Here is a 14,853-nt window from a genome sequence, read left to right as displayed (position 1 = left end):
TGTGCTGTGCCCGCAGGCCGCTCCCGTGGGCTGTTCCCCGTGTGGCCTCAGCGCGACTCAGCCCCCGCCTGGTGCACTGTCCGCGCCAGGTCCTGCCTGTGGGTCCGCATTTCTGCCATCATCTGGGGGAAGTCCTGGCGAGTTCTCCCGAAAGCTGACCAGGGCTTGTTGGCCCGTCTGGTCACAGAGATTCTTACCTGCAGTGGGGAGGGGACCAGCCACGAGAGCTCCGGCCTGAGCCGCCGTCCTCTCGCCCGGCCGGGGCTGCTCTCACGCTGAGCTGTCGGGTGTAATGAGGAGCACTCTGAGGACTGTTCGTCACCCTGTCACATACACCAGTGGTTTCTTTTTTAATCCTTTAGGCTCGAAAATAAGCAGTCACCGACGAGGGTCTGGGGGGGGTCTGCTGGACCGGTGGGCACTGCCTTTATTGCGTCTTCACTGTGAGTTTTGAAAAAATGCAGAACACAGTGATATATAGAAAAATAAAACTTTGGCAAAACAAACTGTTTAGGGAAATTAAATTGTATACTAATATTTTTCATATGTACTCAGCAGTGAAATATATTAACATTCTAAGGTGTCACTTCTGCAGTTATAAAAAAATTTTAAGTTAATGAAATTTACATTGTATATTGAAATGATACAAATCTAAATTTTTGTATTAATAAGGAAGCCCCATTTGCTAAAGTAGCATTAATATCATTCACATCAGATTTAATTTGTTATACATCTTTGTAGTTCAGCAAATGCCCTTGATAAAACAATAAAAAAGTGTTATTTGCTTAGGACAAAAATAATGATCTATATAGAAAGGGGGTAAGGACAAAAGATTTTTTATATGCTTCTTTAATTCAGCTACATAGAATTTTCATGAATTTTAAAGGAATGGAGATATTAAAACATGAATAGAAAAGCATTAGACTCATTAGTTTGAGTTCAAATGCTTATGAACTCTTCTGTCCATCTGGTTTTATGAACTAAAATTTTGAACACAAACAAAAGTGAAAAAGTTCACATTATCTTTTATGTGTCCCTAAGTATCAAATTCCATCCGTTCATTATGAATTAAATTTAAAGACCATCACATAAAATATAAAGTACAGGTATGCCTGCTCTGGGACCTCGTGTGCTGTCTCCGAGGCCCCTCACTCCTGTGTGGCATTGCGGCAGCGGAGGGGTGACTGTGGAGTGTGGGGGCGCCCGGGGAAGCCAGCAGCGCTGGTAGCACACTCCACGCAGGCTCGGCCCGCGCCCCAGCGCCCACAGCCCACAGTGCCGTCGTGGCAGCTCTATAAAACTAGAGCGCACGTCCAGTCCAGCCTCACTTCGGAATTTAAGGTTGATCTTATCCTGCTCAGTCAGTTCAGGGAACAATAAATAAAGTAGAAAAGGATGAGTTCTTTTGCATATTCTGAGTGGAAACCGTTTATATTTGAGACGCCCATAAAGTCCCTGCCCGCGAACAGCCTAGGCACACTCCTCCGTGCAGGCGCGGCCTGCGCCGCCCATGAGCTCTACTCCTGTCCGAAGCCCTCCGTCTCTTCTATCGCAAAAAGGAGCTTTTCCTTCAGCTGCTCGTAACTCTTATACGGCGGTAGGTCCAAGCGGTTGAAACTGCACACAAAGAGCCAGATATGTGTTCAGTAAATGAACTGGGAAGGTTTCTAGTACAGGACTTATACAGCACATTTGAAAAACTCAATGGCCAGAGAAGGGTGACTGATACAACTGAACTAATGCACATGTCCACGTTTCTCACAGCAGTCTATTCAAATCCCGGTCCCCGCCGTGGCCGGGCCTGCACAGCTGACCTGTAACCGCCCACCCCCCATTCCATGCACAACAGTCTTCTCATCTTCTGCAATTTCCTACTTCAGGGTCTTTGCAGACAGCCCTGTACAAAGAACGTGCTTCCTGCGTCTCGGCATGCTGTGTATCCTCTGCAGTCAGCCCTTCCCAGGGTGACCCACCCCACCTCCCTGTTGCGGGCCTCCGAGCGCTGCCCGCCTGCCGGCTGTGCACCCTCCCCCGGGAGGCAGGGAGCGATCAGCTGTACTTCACAGCAGCGGACTCAGCACCGGCTCGGTCAGGCTGCACGCCGGCACCCAGCGGACCAGCCCGGAACATCAGGGCGCTCGTGGAGGACTGAGTCAGGCTGCTCTCGGAATCAGCAGTCACAGGGTCTTACATTTAAAACAAGACTCTGGCTTCAACTCACCACGTGTGGCTTCTTGGTAACCAGGTATCTTTCCCAACTTTCTCAATGCAAAATTTTTGAGGCCCATTACTTCCTAAAGAGGAAAACAAGACGGTTAAACTGGTCCTTCCGACGTTTTGGTCTTGACAGTTAGACAACAGAGCTCATCACACGGACCACAGTGAGCTGCAGGAACCACATCTGTGCAAGACCAGGGTCTCCAGAAGCCTGCGCCCCCTGCCGCCGAGGCGCACGGCCAGCGGGTGGGTAGCCCGTCTCAGCCCTCTGCACTCCCTGGCCCAGGGCACGCGCTCACCCATGAGCTCGGCGAAGCCCCCCAGGGGCAGGCGGCAGGTCCCGGTGACGAACTGCAGGAGGCGCATCCTCACCTCGTTGTCAGTCTCCTTCACGAACTGCAACAGGAGAGAGTTCATGTGAGGTCGATGCCAAGTTATCTTCCATCATGAAAACACTAGACACTTCAATTATTCCTGAATTCTTTCTGAACATTAAGTGTGAAGTTGAATAAGAAATTGAAGTGATAGAAGGTGGTCGCAGCAATGACTGCGGATCAGGACTAGTGATGGGGAGACCACGGCAGAGGAAGGGGAGCTGCAGGGAGCCGGGTGTGTCCTGCCAGCACCTCCATGCGCTGCTCGGCCTGCAGCCCTACCGTGGGCACCCCCACACCTGAGGAGACAGGCTGGACAGGCGAGCGGTGTGCTCGCACGGCTGCGGGGGGGGGGGGGGGCGTGCGCAGGTCTGGCTGAGCTCTAGTCCTGTCCTGACCTGGGCGGCTGCCCTCCCCTCTCCTCCCCTCCGGGGACCAGGAGCCAAAACCGCTTCCTCCACCAACATTTCTCCCGGACTCTGCCCTTCACCCTGGAAACCCGAGTGTGCCCTCTTCCAAGGCAGTCTAGTCCTCTGACTCTCCAGAGAGGGACAGACGGGTGATGTGGGAACACCATCTGAACTGGCCCCGAGAAGGCAGGAGCATGGAGAGCAGGTGTCCTCAGGGGGGCTAAGCTTAGGTGAGGATGGGACGGGTGCACAGCTGGCTGCTGACAGGCCCATCAGACAGGACAGCTGTGAGCAGGGCTAGCGCACACCCGCACTGTCCTGAGAGCAGCCCAGGCCAGGAAATGGCTCATCGCACGGCCTCACGTGGCCTAAGCCTCAGCTCCTCGGTCAGACACATGCAGACAGGCTGGGAAGGCGCCTGTGTCTGCCCCCAGCTGCTCAGCTCCCCACCCGAGGGAGGCTCCTCGACAGCGCCCCCAGTCAGCCTTCCTCCCCTACACCGCGGTGGAGACACTGCTCGTCTCTCACTCTGCACCTGAGAACACTGGGCCGGGGCAGAGTGCTGCAGAGTGGATGGGTAAGGTTTATTCACTCGGCCCCCCAACACAGCAGGCGTCTCCCCTCTCTTTTTGTGTACCAGTGACACCACAGTGAACACTCTGGGAGGTGCCATTCTGCACGTCACAATGTATCTCTAAGAAATTTCTAGAAGTGTCCACACATCTGCAAAGCATGAAGTAATAAACACGATCCCCATCCTTACAAAAGGACGCCACGTTGGGACAGCCTTTCTCCAGTGACCCAAACACTCAGGCTGACTTCACCTGAGCGGGCAGAGGACCAGCCGTCACAATGGCTCAGGTGGGTCCACTGCCAGGTCTCCGTGAAGCTGCCCCGATCTAGACGTTTCCAGTGTTCAAATACACACACAGCAGGAAGCTGCTATCGAGATTTGTGCACAGCACACGGATGCCCAGGACCAGCTTCCGCCATGGCAGAGAGCGGGTCGCACCCTGGGGACTGTGCTGAGTCTCAGCTGTCACCTCGTGCCACTCAGTGTCTCGACTTCCTCTACTTCTGGAACCCAGGGGAACGAGCATACTTGGATGTTGCTAGAACACACCATCCACGCCTGTAACTTCTGACCCTGTCAAAGGAGATTCTTCACCTCCCACCCAGGAGCACAGACACACAGGATCTCCGCGCGGTCATGCCGTTCACTTGACTTAGAATTCCAAGACTAAAAACCACGTCCAAGACAGTGTAACAGGAACTGTGGTCTAACCTACAATGCACTAGCAAACATCCCGAGTCCTCTGTTCAGAGAGGGCAGCACAGACCTGCCAGAACCAGATGACCTGCTTGCTGTTCCGGGTGTAGTGCCGGTACACGGCGTTGCGCTGCCAGTCGGCCAGGTCCACCTCCTGCATGCCGCACAGCATCACCTGGGGCGAGACGAGAGCTGAGGGCCACGCGCACGGCATGGTCACAGCGACAAACCCACAGCACTTGCGGCAACATGTCACGCAGGGGCTGGTACTTTCTTACCCACGTTTACTGAATGCAGAAAACAGAGTATCTGTTCTTCAAGAAAAACATGAGCGATGCTGGAAGCCATCTCCTTACCAGAAAACCCCCAGATTAGGCATCCAAATTTTTGATGAGTTTCAAACACATCTCCCCTTCTTTCTTTTAAATGCATGCTATCTTATCTACTTAAAAATATACAGACCCCGCTATTCATTTATTCAGGCTTTGGGAATAAAATATTCTACACCTGTGAAGTTTTCAAATGCTAGTTTATTATATATGGGATAAAACTATTTTGTGCACATTTTCTCAAATCAACTGGACTGGAACTTGTGGAGCGAGAAGTGCAGTGTGCATGCAGGGACAGCTCGGACCATGCACACACCTGTGTGGGCAGCTCTGCAGTGGAGATGCTGAGTGTTCCCGACAACCCTCTGCAGTCACAGCCACCCTCAGGAGGCGCCAGGTGACCAATGACTGGATTCCTGAGAATGTCACCCAGTCCTGTTTTCTAACACCCCTGCCCCCGGACAAGGATGTGCACGGGCTGTGGTGCCAGCACGGCGCTGGCACTGAGGTAGTCTCACCCCAGGCACATACACCACCACCCATTCGCCTCTCGGGGGACACAGGGGACTTAAGATTTGGGCTCTGAGGAGTCAAGCTGTGATGAACACTACGGAGAAGTCTGTGGACACGGCCCAGGGCGAGGTGTGTCCAACACCAGGAAACCCAACAGTCCCTGGGTGACTGCACTGGCCTTCCCCCACACCGCTCAGGGGCTGAGGAGACCCTCCAGGTGTGGCGGCAGCACAGGTCCTGCGAGGGGGACCTTGGTCACTGTCCGAGGGCAGGCTGCCTCTCCTCGCCCAGGCAGAGCAGGTCCACCTGGGGAGGAGCTCAGCGTCCGTTCTCTGCTGGCGACTTTGTGTCCTCCCTCAGGAACTAGCTCCTGTGTTTTCGTGTTAGCTTCCACGTTTACTTGTGGCTTATTCTAAATGCATCTTTGTGTGTGGGTTGAGGCAGGGGCGCAGGGTAATTTCCTTCCACTCAGACATCCGGCGACCCAGCATCCTCTGTTCTGAAGACCTCCCCTTCCCACAGAAACACAAGTCCTGTGTTAGTCAGCTGACCATCACGTGGGGTCTATGCTGGACTGTCCAGGTGCCTCTCTTCCCAGCCACACACTGCGTACCTCCCCCGGGCGCGAACAGGCCTGGAGTGGGGGGGGGTGGTGCACAGCCTCACTGTCCTCACCTCTGGGCTCAATAGTTTTTATAGGTTCTCTGAGATTTCCTAGGTCCAGTCAGTGACGTGGGGCTTTCTCTTGGTTGATGCCCTTTGTCAAAGCTGACTTCTGTTGCTAGTACGGTCAGATTTTTAGTAAAGACTAACATCTTAAAGTTTAAACAGACTTTAGCCTGTGAAAGGGGGCATGCGTATGAATGGACATTACTCTGGGTAATGATATGAATGCCCACTATTGAGTACTGAGTATCATTCATGGTAAGAGAGACAATGAAGGGAGTAAAACTCAAAACAAAGCAAAACCAACCACAGAAGGCTGGGTGTCCGCAGACAGCTCTGCGCTACGAGCAGCGGGCAGGGCAGTGCCCAGTGGGACGCCACTCTCCTTAGGGGTGAGGACACTGGCAAACACCAGCTATGTCCCAGGCTGTACGTGAGAACATGTGACAGCCGCCAAGGGGCACGGACAAGCACACACCTGCTATGGCCTGCTGGACCCCCAAGGCTGCCTCCACCCGACACCCAGCCCCAGGGACCAGGCAGGGATGCTCGCGGGGCACAGAGCGCTCGCTGCAGGCGTGTGCGCTGAGGATCCGAAGCAGTTTCATTTTCTTCAGATTCTCAACGAAGTCTGTGATGGACACTAACCTAAACTACATCTGTTCATTTCTCTAGTGTGTGTGTGCTAATATGCGCACACGAGCTGCTAAGAAAGACGTGGACAGGATCAGACCCGGCATGTCGCCCAGGTGCACCCGACTGCCACGTGCACTGTGTCAGTCGGAGTCTCCAGCCAGCTCTCCTCTGCCCGGGAACACTGCTACAGAACACACATGCTAGTTCTTCCACGCACGTCTGGCTATGTGACAAGCCAGGTTCCTAACACATGGTCCACACTGGCTCAAGTCCAAACACTGCACCTACAGGGCCAAGCGGGAACGCCAAGGACAATCCTGGCACCCACTTGGGAAGAGAAGATGTTACGGATTCGTGACTAACCTTTAGGGGAACACAAGTCAAAATGACAGTGAGCTGTCATCTCGCCCATCAGGTCAGCAAAACTAAATAACCAATGCAGGCAGATACATGCAGGAGTGGGAACCCTGGGCCCTTCGATGGATGGAAAAGTGTGGCAGTCCCTCAGAAATGTAAACACAGGATTACTAGAGGGCCAGCGGTCCGTCCTGGGACACGCCCGAGGACGGTGCAGGCAGGGCGTCAGCCGCGCTCAGCAGCGCTCAGCAGCTCACTGGGATGAGCGGGAGGCGGTGCCTCCTCAGCCCCTGGCTGACAGCGAGGACACTCGTGTGTGCGTGCACAGAGCAGGGCCAGCCTGAAGCGGGACAGTCCAGGCACCTGCTGTGAGGTGGGCGGACCAGGAGGACGTTCTTGGTGAAGAAGCCCATCACAGCAGGACATGGGCCGCCCCGCAGAGACCAGGGAGGACGGGGCGAGTGGCTGGGGTGGGAGCTGGAGCTGTTCAACGGGCAGTCTCAGTTTTGCAGGGTGAGAAGTCCTGCAGTTCTGCCGTGGACACTGCACACACCTGCACTACTGAGCTGCACGCTCACAAATGGTTAAGGTGGTCAATTCCAAGTGTGTCATCACAAAAAACCTGGTAGACTTCTAACAAGTCTCAGCACAGCTGAGGCTGCTAGGAACTCATGACTTCAAAATCTGTTCTTTGGGCAACTGATGACCAAACCAGGACTTCAGAAGGTTTCCCAACTGAGGCTGCGGCTGTACTCTGTCTGGGACCCATGAGCACCTGACCCTGGCTGTGGCCAGGACATCGTCACAGCTCAGCGGCCTTGAGCCCCTCGCCAGGGCAGCAACTGGCAGCAGAGGGCACCAGAGCGGCCGCAGGGCCTGGAACCCTGTGCAGGCTCCTGTGAGACCCTCCCCCTCCTGTGACAGGTCACCCGACGGCTCACCTCCAGCTCTTTCTCATCGAAGTACTGCAGCCACTGCAGCGGGACGACTTCGTTGAAGCCGTCCAGGAAGGCTTTGGTCTGCTCCTGCACCCCGCGGGAAAACCGCCACTCCGTCATCAGCCTGCAGACAGACGCGTCTCAAACAGGTGTGTGGGGGACCAGGAGGACGTTCTGCCACACCAAGTGTTCTAAAATCCTGTTTTTTCCTAAATATACGACCTATTCTGTTCACACGTGTGTATGGTTTCGAGTTAACACATCTGCACGAGGAGTCGGCTCAGCACGTGTACCCTGAGGGCACTTTTCACAGGAAGAAACAGAGGTTCCCTGTCGGTGCGACACCCCGATGGGTGGGAAGGGCTCCCCTTCCTCCTGACTCAGCCCCGCAGGGGCCTCAGGGACACTGCTGTGGTCCCCATTAGAGAAGGTTCCACGCCAACTTACTGCAGAACATGATTCCTAACGTTCAGGGGAGAAACCACTGAAGATGGAAGCAGAGGCCGGGGGCGGGGGGTCAGGAGGAGACAGGAGGAATGGAGGAGGAGCTCGGTCAGGGGAGGGCCCGGCAGGGAGGGGCGTGGGGCCTGCGCAGGAGCTGCCCTGGAGACCAGCAGCCGTGGGAGTGACGGTCCGCGCACTCACACTGACTTGAACCACACGGACACGAGGGTCACGCAGGGCCCAGGGACTTGGCGCACTTGCCCAGGTTGGGCGGAGAGGAAGGCCGATGGGAGGGAATGGGTGTGGACCCTCCCAGGGCAGCAGCAAGAGAGTAAGTGGGGTGCAGATGGGGTCGGTGCCAACACTCCTGGGCAGTGTGCAAACCTCACCCGATGTACTCATCCTTGTTGTCCTCGGTCACCAGGATGTTGGCTCCTCCCAGCTTCAGGTCATGCGAGGTCACCTTGCCCAAAATCTCCATGTCAACAGAAAAGTACATTTCTAAGCCACATTCTTCGATGTTGTTGTCTCTGGGTGATAAAAACACATAGACACTAACTAACAAGACATACACATTGGTTTCAAGAAAATGCCTCATTTAAAAATAAATCTCCAAACCTTATCCAGATAAGAGAATTATAAAATTCAGTATCAATAGACTCCAAATCCTTAATTGTCAGTTTTTTACTTAACATCCGCTTGTAGAATGGCAAAGAGAAACCAGTATCAATAAACTTCCCATGGAAAAGTGCCTGCCGAGAAAAAGAACATTTATTTTAAAACTTACAGTCATGTCTGCATGATGGGAGCAGCGACCTGAGGCCTGGCCGAGGTCATGGCTGTCATGTCCCACCAGCAGGTCAAGGACACAGAGCCTCCCGCCCCTCCCTGTGCACTGGTAGATCAAGCCACCGAATTGGACGGGGACGCAAAGCAAGGGCCTGGGCTCCTGGCTCTCCCCTGCGCTGGGCCGGCTGGGCTTCTGGGCCATCACTGCTCAGGCAGCAGCTGGCACAGGACACGCAGCCCTGGGCCCCCCACCTGAGTGTGCTGGGGCCTCTGATGCACAGGACCCGCCGCTGCGAGGCCCTGGCCCTCAGGTCCTCTCGGAAAACGGTGAAAGGCTGCATTTCCCTGAGAACCTGCTCCCCTCAAGTCCTCTCACAGGGTGTGGTTCCTCTGTCCCCTCAGGTCCAGGGTGGAAGGGGGCGGGGGTGCTCTTCCTCACTGACCGCCCCCCACCGCCGCCCATGACCGTGGCGGTCACCCTGGTGTCTGGGCTCCTCCCCGTCTGCTCTGCGTCTCCATCTCTCCAGGACGCCCAGTCCCGCGGGTTTCAGCACCCACTGGGCGCACCCTTTCCAAGCCTGGCTCTCAGCCCTCAGCGACTGAGCCTTTGACGAGAAGCACACGCAGCGCAGGGCAGGGGTGCTGTGGTCAGCAGTCCCCAGGAGCCCAGCCTCCCCTGGGGCTCACACCGCCTCCGCCCAGCGGGTGCCTGTGGCAGGAAGAGCACCTCAGGCTCTAGCCGGTGGAGCCACTCTAACCTCGTCCCTCTCCTGGGCTCCCTGTGGATCCCATGCCTTCAGGGCCCCAGGCCTGCAGAGCCCGGCTCAGCCCCTGCCACACGGGTCAGGAACGAGCCAGAAGGTGCCTGGACACGCGCCTGTTTCTGCGCAGCCCCAAGGGCCATGGGGAGTGCCCAGAGCGACTTCCCACTGCGTCTGTGCCTCCCCATCAGGCAGGCAGTGCGCTCTGCTCACTGAGACGCAGCTGTCAGAGGACTGCCAGGGTCTCCACAGATGCGCAGACCAGCTTCCTACCGGGTCTCTGTGCTCCCATGAGCTCCTGGGTCTTGTCCTCCCGGCTCCGTCTGCAGGTCTGGCCCCCTGCAGCTCCACCCTCTCTCACTGGGCCATCAGCAGATGGACCTCTGGTCCCTCCCATCTGCTCCCACATCAGCTCTGGCCACTGCCCCTTCTCTCGGACCCTCGAAGCAGCTCCTTACAGCTAACTCTCTGGCTCTGACCTGGCCGCCCCTGGCTGCTACACCTCATCGTGCTCCGCCATCAGCCCTGGGCCAGGTGACAGTCCTTCCTTCTTCCTTATTTCCTGGGAACCCCTCCTACTGGAGTCTCCATTCCTCATCCTGGCTCTGTAGCAGGTTCTCATCTCACTCCCTGAGACGAATGTCCTTGAGCCCTGTGCCTGCCCACACGCGTCCCTAGCGTTCACACAGCCTCACCTAGCACCCTTCAATGCCAGCCCGGTGTCCTCACGCCCCTGCTCCACACCCGAGGCCTGCAGGTGTCTGAAACCCAGCACACCAACCCACACTGCTGACGACCCAGGCTTGCTCCTGTGGAAACCCCGCTGCCTCGGGGGCAGGACTGCAGGCGGACACGAGGCCTGCACTCGACTGGGTCTCACCTGCCACACCGGCCGTCCCAGGGCTTTCAGCTTGTGGGCCTCGAACGGCAAACCCCCCGCTGCACCCCTAGTGCCTCCCAGCACTGCTACCTTTTCTGGCACCTGCTCCGCCACCCATGGTCTTTTCTCTAGCCAGCAGCAAAGTCTGCGCGACAGGATCCAGGTCAGAGCGGGTCACCTGGACCCATCCTCCAGTGAGCACCCTGAAGCTCCCACAGCACCCATCAGCCTGGCTCCCTCCTGCTCTCTGCCTGCTGGGCTCCAGCCAAGCCACTCAAGATCAGAACTGCACCCAGGGAGGCCTGGTCCTGCTGTTCCCTCCGCCCTGAATGTTGTTCTCCAAGACACTTTCATGAGAATGAAGAGGCAGAACCAAGGACCACGCACGTCATTTTGCTACTTTTGAAGTAAGCGATGTCAGTGAATTGGGCACCAGCTCACCATGGCGATGAAGCGGCCGATGAAGCAGAAGTAGGAGAGGTGGTCAGGGTTGATGGTGGACGCAGGGTTGATCTGCAGGCAGTAGTTGTTCTTGCCCGCGTACTCAAACAAGCAGTACATGGGGTTCAGGACTTCGTGGGACAGCAGGAAAAACCACTCCCTAGACAAATGAGGCAGGTCACGTGTCTACATGCACATGGATCTGAACACAGCAACACACATAGTGCCTGCCGGCCACACGCTGAGCAGGTCCCGTCTGCACCTCACAGGGCTGCTCTCGTGCTGCTGGGGGCCCTCGGCAGGGCCCGCCTTTCCCTCCAAGTCCTTAGAGCCATCCTAAAGGGCAGCTTGTGACGTTCTGTCAGGCATGGGATTTGTGTCAGTAACTGGTAACAACTTCACAGAGAACAGTGTTCACTTTTCTGCAGATGACCTGCCCCCACTACCAGGCTGAGAGCTCCTCAACAGAAAAGGCCACATCTTGATCCAGTTGTAGCCTTCACTCACACAGCCTGGGACAGCACACAGCAGGTGGTAACCAAGGTCTGCTGCAGAGACACAGCGCCCTGCTGCGGGACACGCCCCCTCTCCCTGCTGCAGGGCACAGGCCCTCCCCCTGCTGTGGGACACGCCCCCTCTCCCTGCTGCAGGGCACAGCCCCTCCCCCTGCTGCGGGACACGCCCCCTCTCCCTGCTGCGGGACACGCCCCCTCTCCCTGCTGCAGGGCACAGGCCCTCCCCCTGCTGTGGGACACGCCCCCTCTCCCTGCTGCGGGACACGCCCCCCTCTCCCTGCTGCAGGGCACAGGCCCTCCCCCCCCCCCCCCCCCCCCGCTGCGGGACACGCCCCCTCTCCCTGCTGCGGGACACGCCCCCTCTCCCTGCTGCAGGGCACAGCCCCCTCCTCCTGCTGCTGGACATGCCCCCTCTCCCTGACAATGCACTGAAAACAGAACTACTATGGTGAAAAGGCAAACTCTTTAATGTGATAAACATTCTCTAACTTATTACTGCCTATTTTGCCTCATTTATAAAAGTCTAGTAAGCAAAATACAACTAGATAAAAGAATAATGATTTATATGACAAAATAAGCTCAGCACAGAAAAGGCTCTTAAACAATTTCTTCTAAGACGGCTGCAAAGCCAGACACCTGCAGGGATCCAGGGGCCTCAATTCCTACGTCCCACAACCCCCACTCCCCACTGTACCCCTAATCAAAGTCACATGCGTTTTAAAGAAAAGTGCCTCTGGGCGCATCGTCAGCCTCAGCCAGGGCAGCCAGGGCAGCAGGGAGAGAGCCCACTGCCCCAGGAGGCCGCCCCCTGACTCAGCCCAGGTGGCATGTGGTAAGGTGGGCACATGGGTCTAGTATTTTTTTTTAAAAAGCCAGAAATCTTGATTCTTGAGCATAATCTAGTCATTTTCTTAAATGTTGTCAAGTAATTTCTAAAAATTTTAAGTAAAAATGGGGCCACCCCTCTGCAGGCTAGACCCAGCCTGGGAACCTATTTGCAAGTATTTTCCCGAAGATTTTAAAGCACAATCTCAGAAATTCCTGAAGGGTAGAGAAGGGAGTCCCCAAACAAAATCACCTAAGAAATAATAGGTACCAATTCCTAAAACTAAACCCAGTCCCAACACAGCAGCTGAGCCAAGCAACTTCCCACAGAGAGTGGACGCCGGACACGCCCCAGCAGAGAGCTGAGAACAAGCTCACAGGAACCAGTGACCGGCTGCCGCAGCCCAGAGAACACTGAGTCCACTCGGAAAGAGGGTGTCACGGGGCACCTGACCTGCACCTGCGGGCAGGGAAGAGGGAGATCCCTAGGCAGGGGAGGTGGGTCACGGTTAGCACCCCCATCTCCACACCTCAACCACTCAGGACACACAGAGGTGGGATCGAGACAGCAGCTGAGCTGGCAGAGCCCAGAGAAGAAGACGGGCAGAACCGCAGGAGAAGCAGAAGGCAGGCAGCACTGTGAACAGGGTGGGGGCAGGTGTGAGGACACCAAACAAAATGGAAAAGCACAGAGAAAGAAATCAGAGACAGACGACACGTACGGCTGACAGAGGAGACTCCACATACCCACGACTGATGTTCCTGAAGGAAACGGAACACATGGAACAGAAAAAATATTCAAAGACATAATAGAAGAAAATTTCCCTTAAATTAAGGAAGATCTTAATATGTTCTTTAAAAAGATATAAAACCATCAACAATGAAATCAGTGAATTTCAAGGACAAGGAGTGTGTGGGCACCCAGTGGAAACCATTTCCTGTGGGGGCGGGGCTCCCACCTGTCGCTCAGTCCCCAGAGGCCAGGAGGTGGCGACCACAGACCCTCATGTGAGAATCTACATCTGGTCAAGCTGCCATTTATATACAAAAGCAACATTCTGAAAACTGCAGAATCAATCAACCTTGTGAATTCTGAATTCCTGAATAAATCAAAACCAACACACACATCAAAACAAAGAATCTGGGAATAAGAAAATTATGGTATAGAGGAACTGAATATATGCAGCAAAATCGTCAAAATGTAAAACTAAATCAAAATACTCGAGGTAAATAAGGGTTCAGACAAGTCAACGTTGTCAACTCAGACACTAGAAATGATTCCGTATTTCATCCTGAAGATGCACCTTCCTCTTAATGTCTGAGCATTTCTGAAACTGAGATACATCATGATAGACGTAACATAGACATTTATTGTAATAGGTAGTGTTTCTGTTCTGAAAAACCTCCCTAATAATGAGAAAATATGCTAATACATCCAAAGCTGATCCCCCGCCACCCCCCAGGGGCCAGCCCTCATCTCTGCCTGCTGCACTACCACTGCCTCTGGGGTTCTAGACCCCCTGTGAAATATGAATTCAGAAAGACAGTTGTTTCTATAAAGCAAATTTAATTCCCTGGAAAGATTTAATGAAAGAGTTTTGTTTAAAAACAAACTATGGTCAAAGCAGGTGTGGGCAAGGCAATCGAGGGGTAAAAACATTGAAAGGCTTTCCCAGCCGCGCTTCCTAAGTGTCCGCTATTCTCAACGTACTGCGTGCGTGAGCGTGGAAAACTTCACTCTCAACAGGACTCAGACTGGATTAACCACGCAGACATAAACCCACACACACTCTTACAACAGTGAGAAGGACGAAACCACCTTGCATCGCAGGCCGACCACACACATATACATTTATATACGTGCAGAAAAATGTATAGGTAATGAGTACCTCTAGAATTGTGTATATACCTTTTGTTTTACAAATAATCCTGGATTGCTATTAAAAACGCATCTTTTCAAGAATCCATCCACTACGTAAAGGAGACGCTATTGAAAGCAGACGTTCCGTTTACCTTGCTAAACCGCCATAGTCGAGTCCTTCTTCTCCTCGGAAGATGACGTACAATCGCCTCCTCAAGTCGTAGGGCTTCAATGCCATGATCTGATCGGAGATGAAGACATGGGCATTCGAGCACAGAAGCACAAGTTCTTTCCAGAACAGTTCAACTTACATTTCATCTCTAGTTTCCAAAGCACACCTTTCCTTATGTCACACAGCCACGCCTGTAACTGCAGTCCGAGTTGTTGCACAGAGGTGTGTCTCAGGGCACTCTGCTTTCTCTCGCTCTCTCGCCTCTCCCTGCCTCGCACTGCCGGTGGCTCTACTCTGGGTCAGTGCAGGAGAGCAGTCTGACACAAAGAGGTTAGAAATGGGTCCCTTCCTCCACTATTCCCCAAAGCGTACCAAAATCCTGTAAAAGGTGACTTGTAACTTTTTCTGACTAGCAACACTTAATAAACAGAAGTTCCTGTTTTGGGTCCTGCTTG

The 14,853-nt window shown here is 54.4% G+C and overlaps 1 protein-coding gene across 3 annotated transcripts in view; it reads right to left on the bottom strand.

Moving 5' to 3' along the window:
• Positions 1-1,247: 1,247 nt before the first annotated feature.
• Positions 1,248-14,853, bottom strand: part of WWP1 (WW domain containing E3 ubiquitin protein ligase 1) — an 84,258-nt gene continuing 70,652 nt past the window's right edge. For all 3 annotated transcript variants that reach the window (XM_036263735.1, XM_036263737.1, XM_036263738.1), the window contains 9 exons: positions 14,379-14,467; positions 11,026-11,185; positions 8,773-8,906; positions 8,544-8,684; positions 7,714-7,834; positions 4,342-4,446; positions 2,517-2,613; positions 2,222-2,294; positions 1,248-1,617 (listed from right to left, as the gene is read on the bottom strand). In XM_036263735.1, the coding sequence (XP_036119628.1) occupies positions 1,518-1,617; positions 2,222-2,294; positions 2,517-2,613; positions 4,342-4,446; positions 7,714-7,834; positions 8,544-8,684; positions 8,773-8,906; positions 11,026-11,185; positions 14,379-14,467 (1,020 nt within the window). In that variant the 3' untranslated portion in view covers positions 1,248-1,517. The remainder of the gene's footprint in view (positions 1,618-2,221; positions 2,295-2,516; positions 2,614-4,341; positions 4,447-7,713; positions 7,835-8,543; positions 8,685-8,772; positions 8,907-11,025; positions 11,186-14,378; positions 14,468-14,853) is intronic.

This window comes from Molossus molossus, unplaced genomic scaffold, assembly GCF_014108415.1.
Source record: "Molossus molossus isolate mMolMol1 unplaced genomic scaffold, mMolMol1.p scaffold_m16_p_16, whole genome shotgun sequence".
In the NCBI taxonomy this organism is placed as follows: Eukaryota; Metazoa; Chordata; class Mammalia; order Chiroptera; family Molossidae; genus Molossus; species Molossus molossus.
The sequence above is the reverse complement of the archived record's forward strand: the minus strand, read 5'-3'. Positions and strand labels throughout refer to the sequence as shown.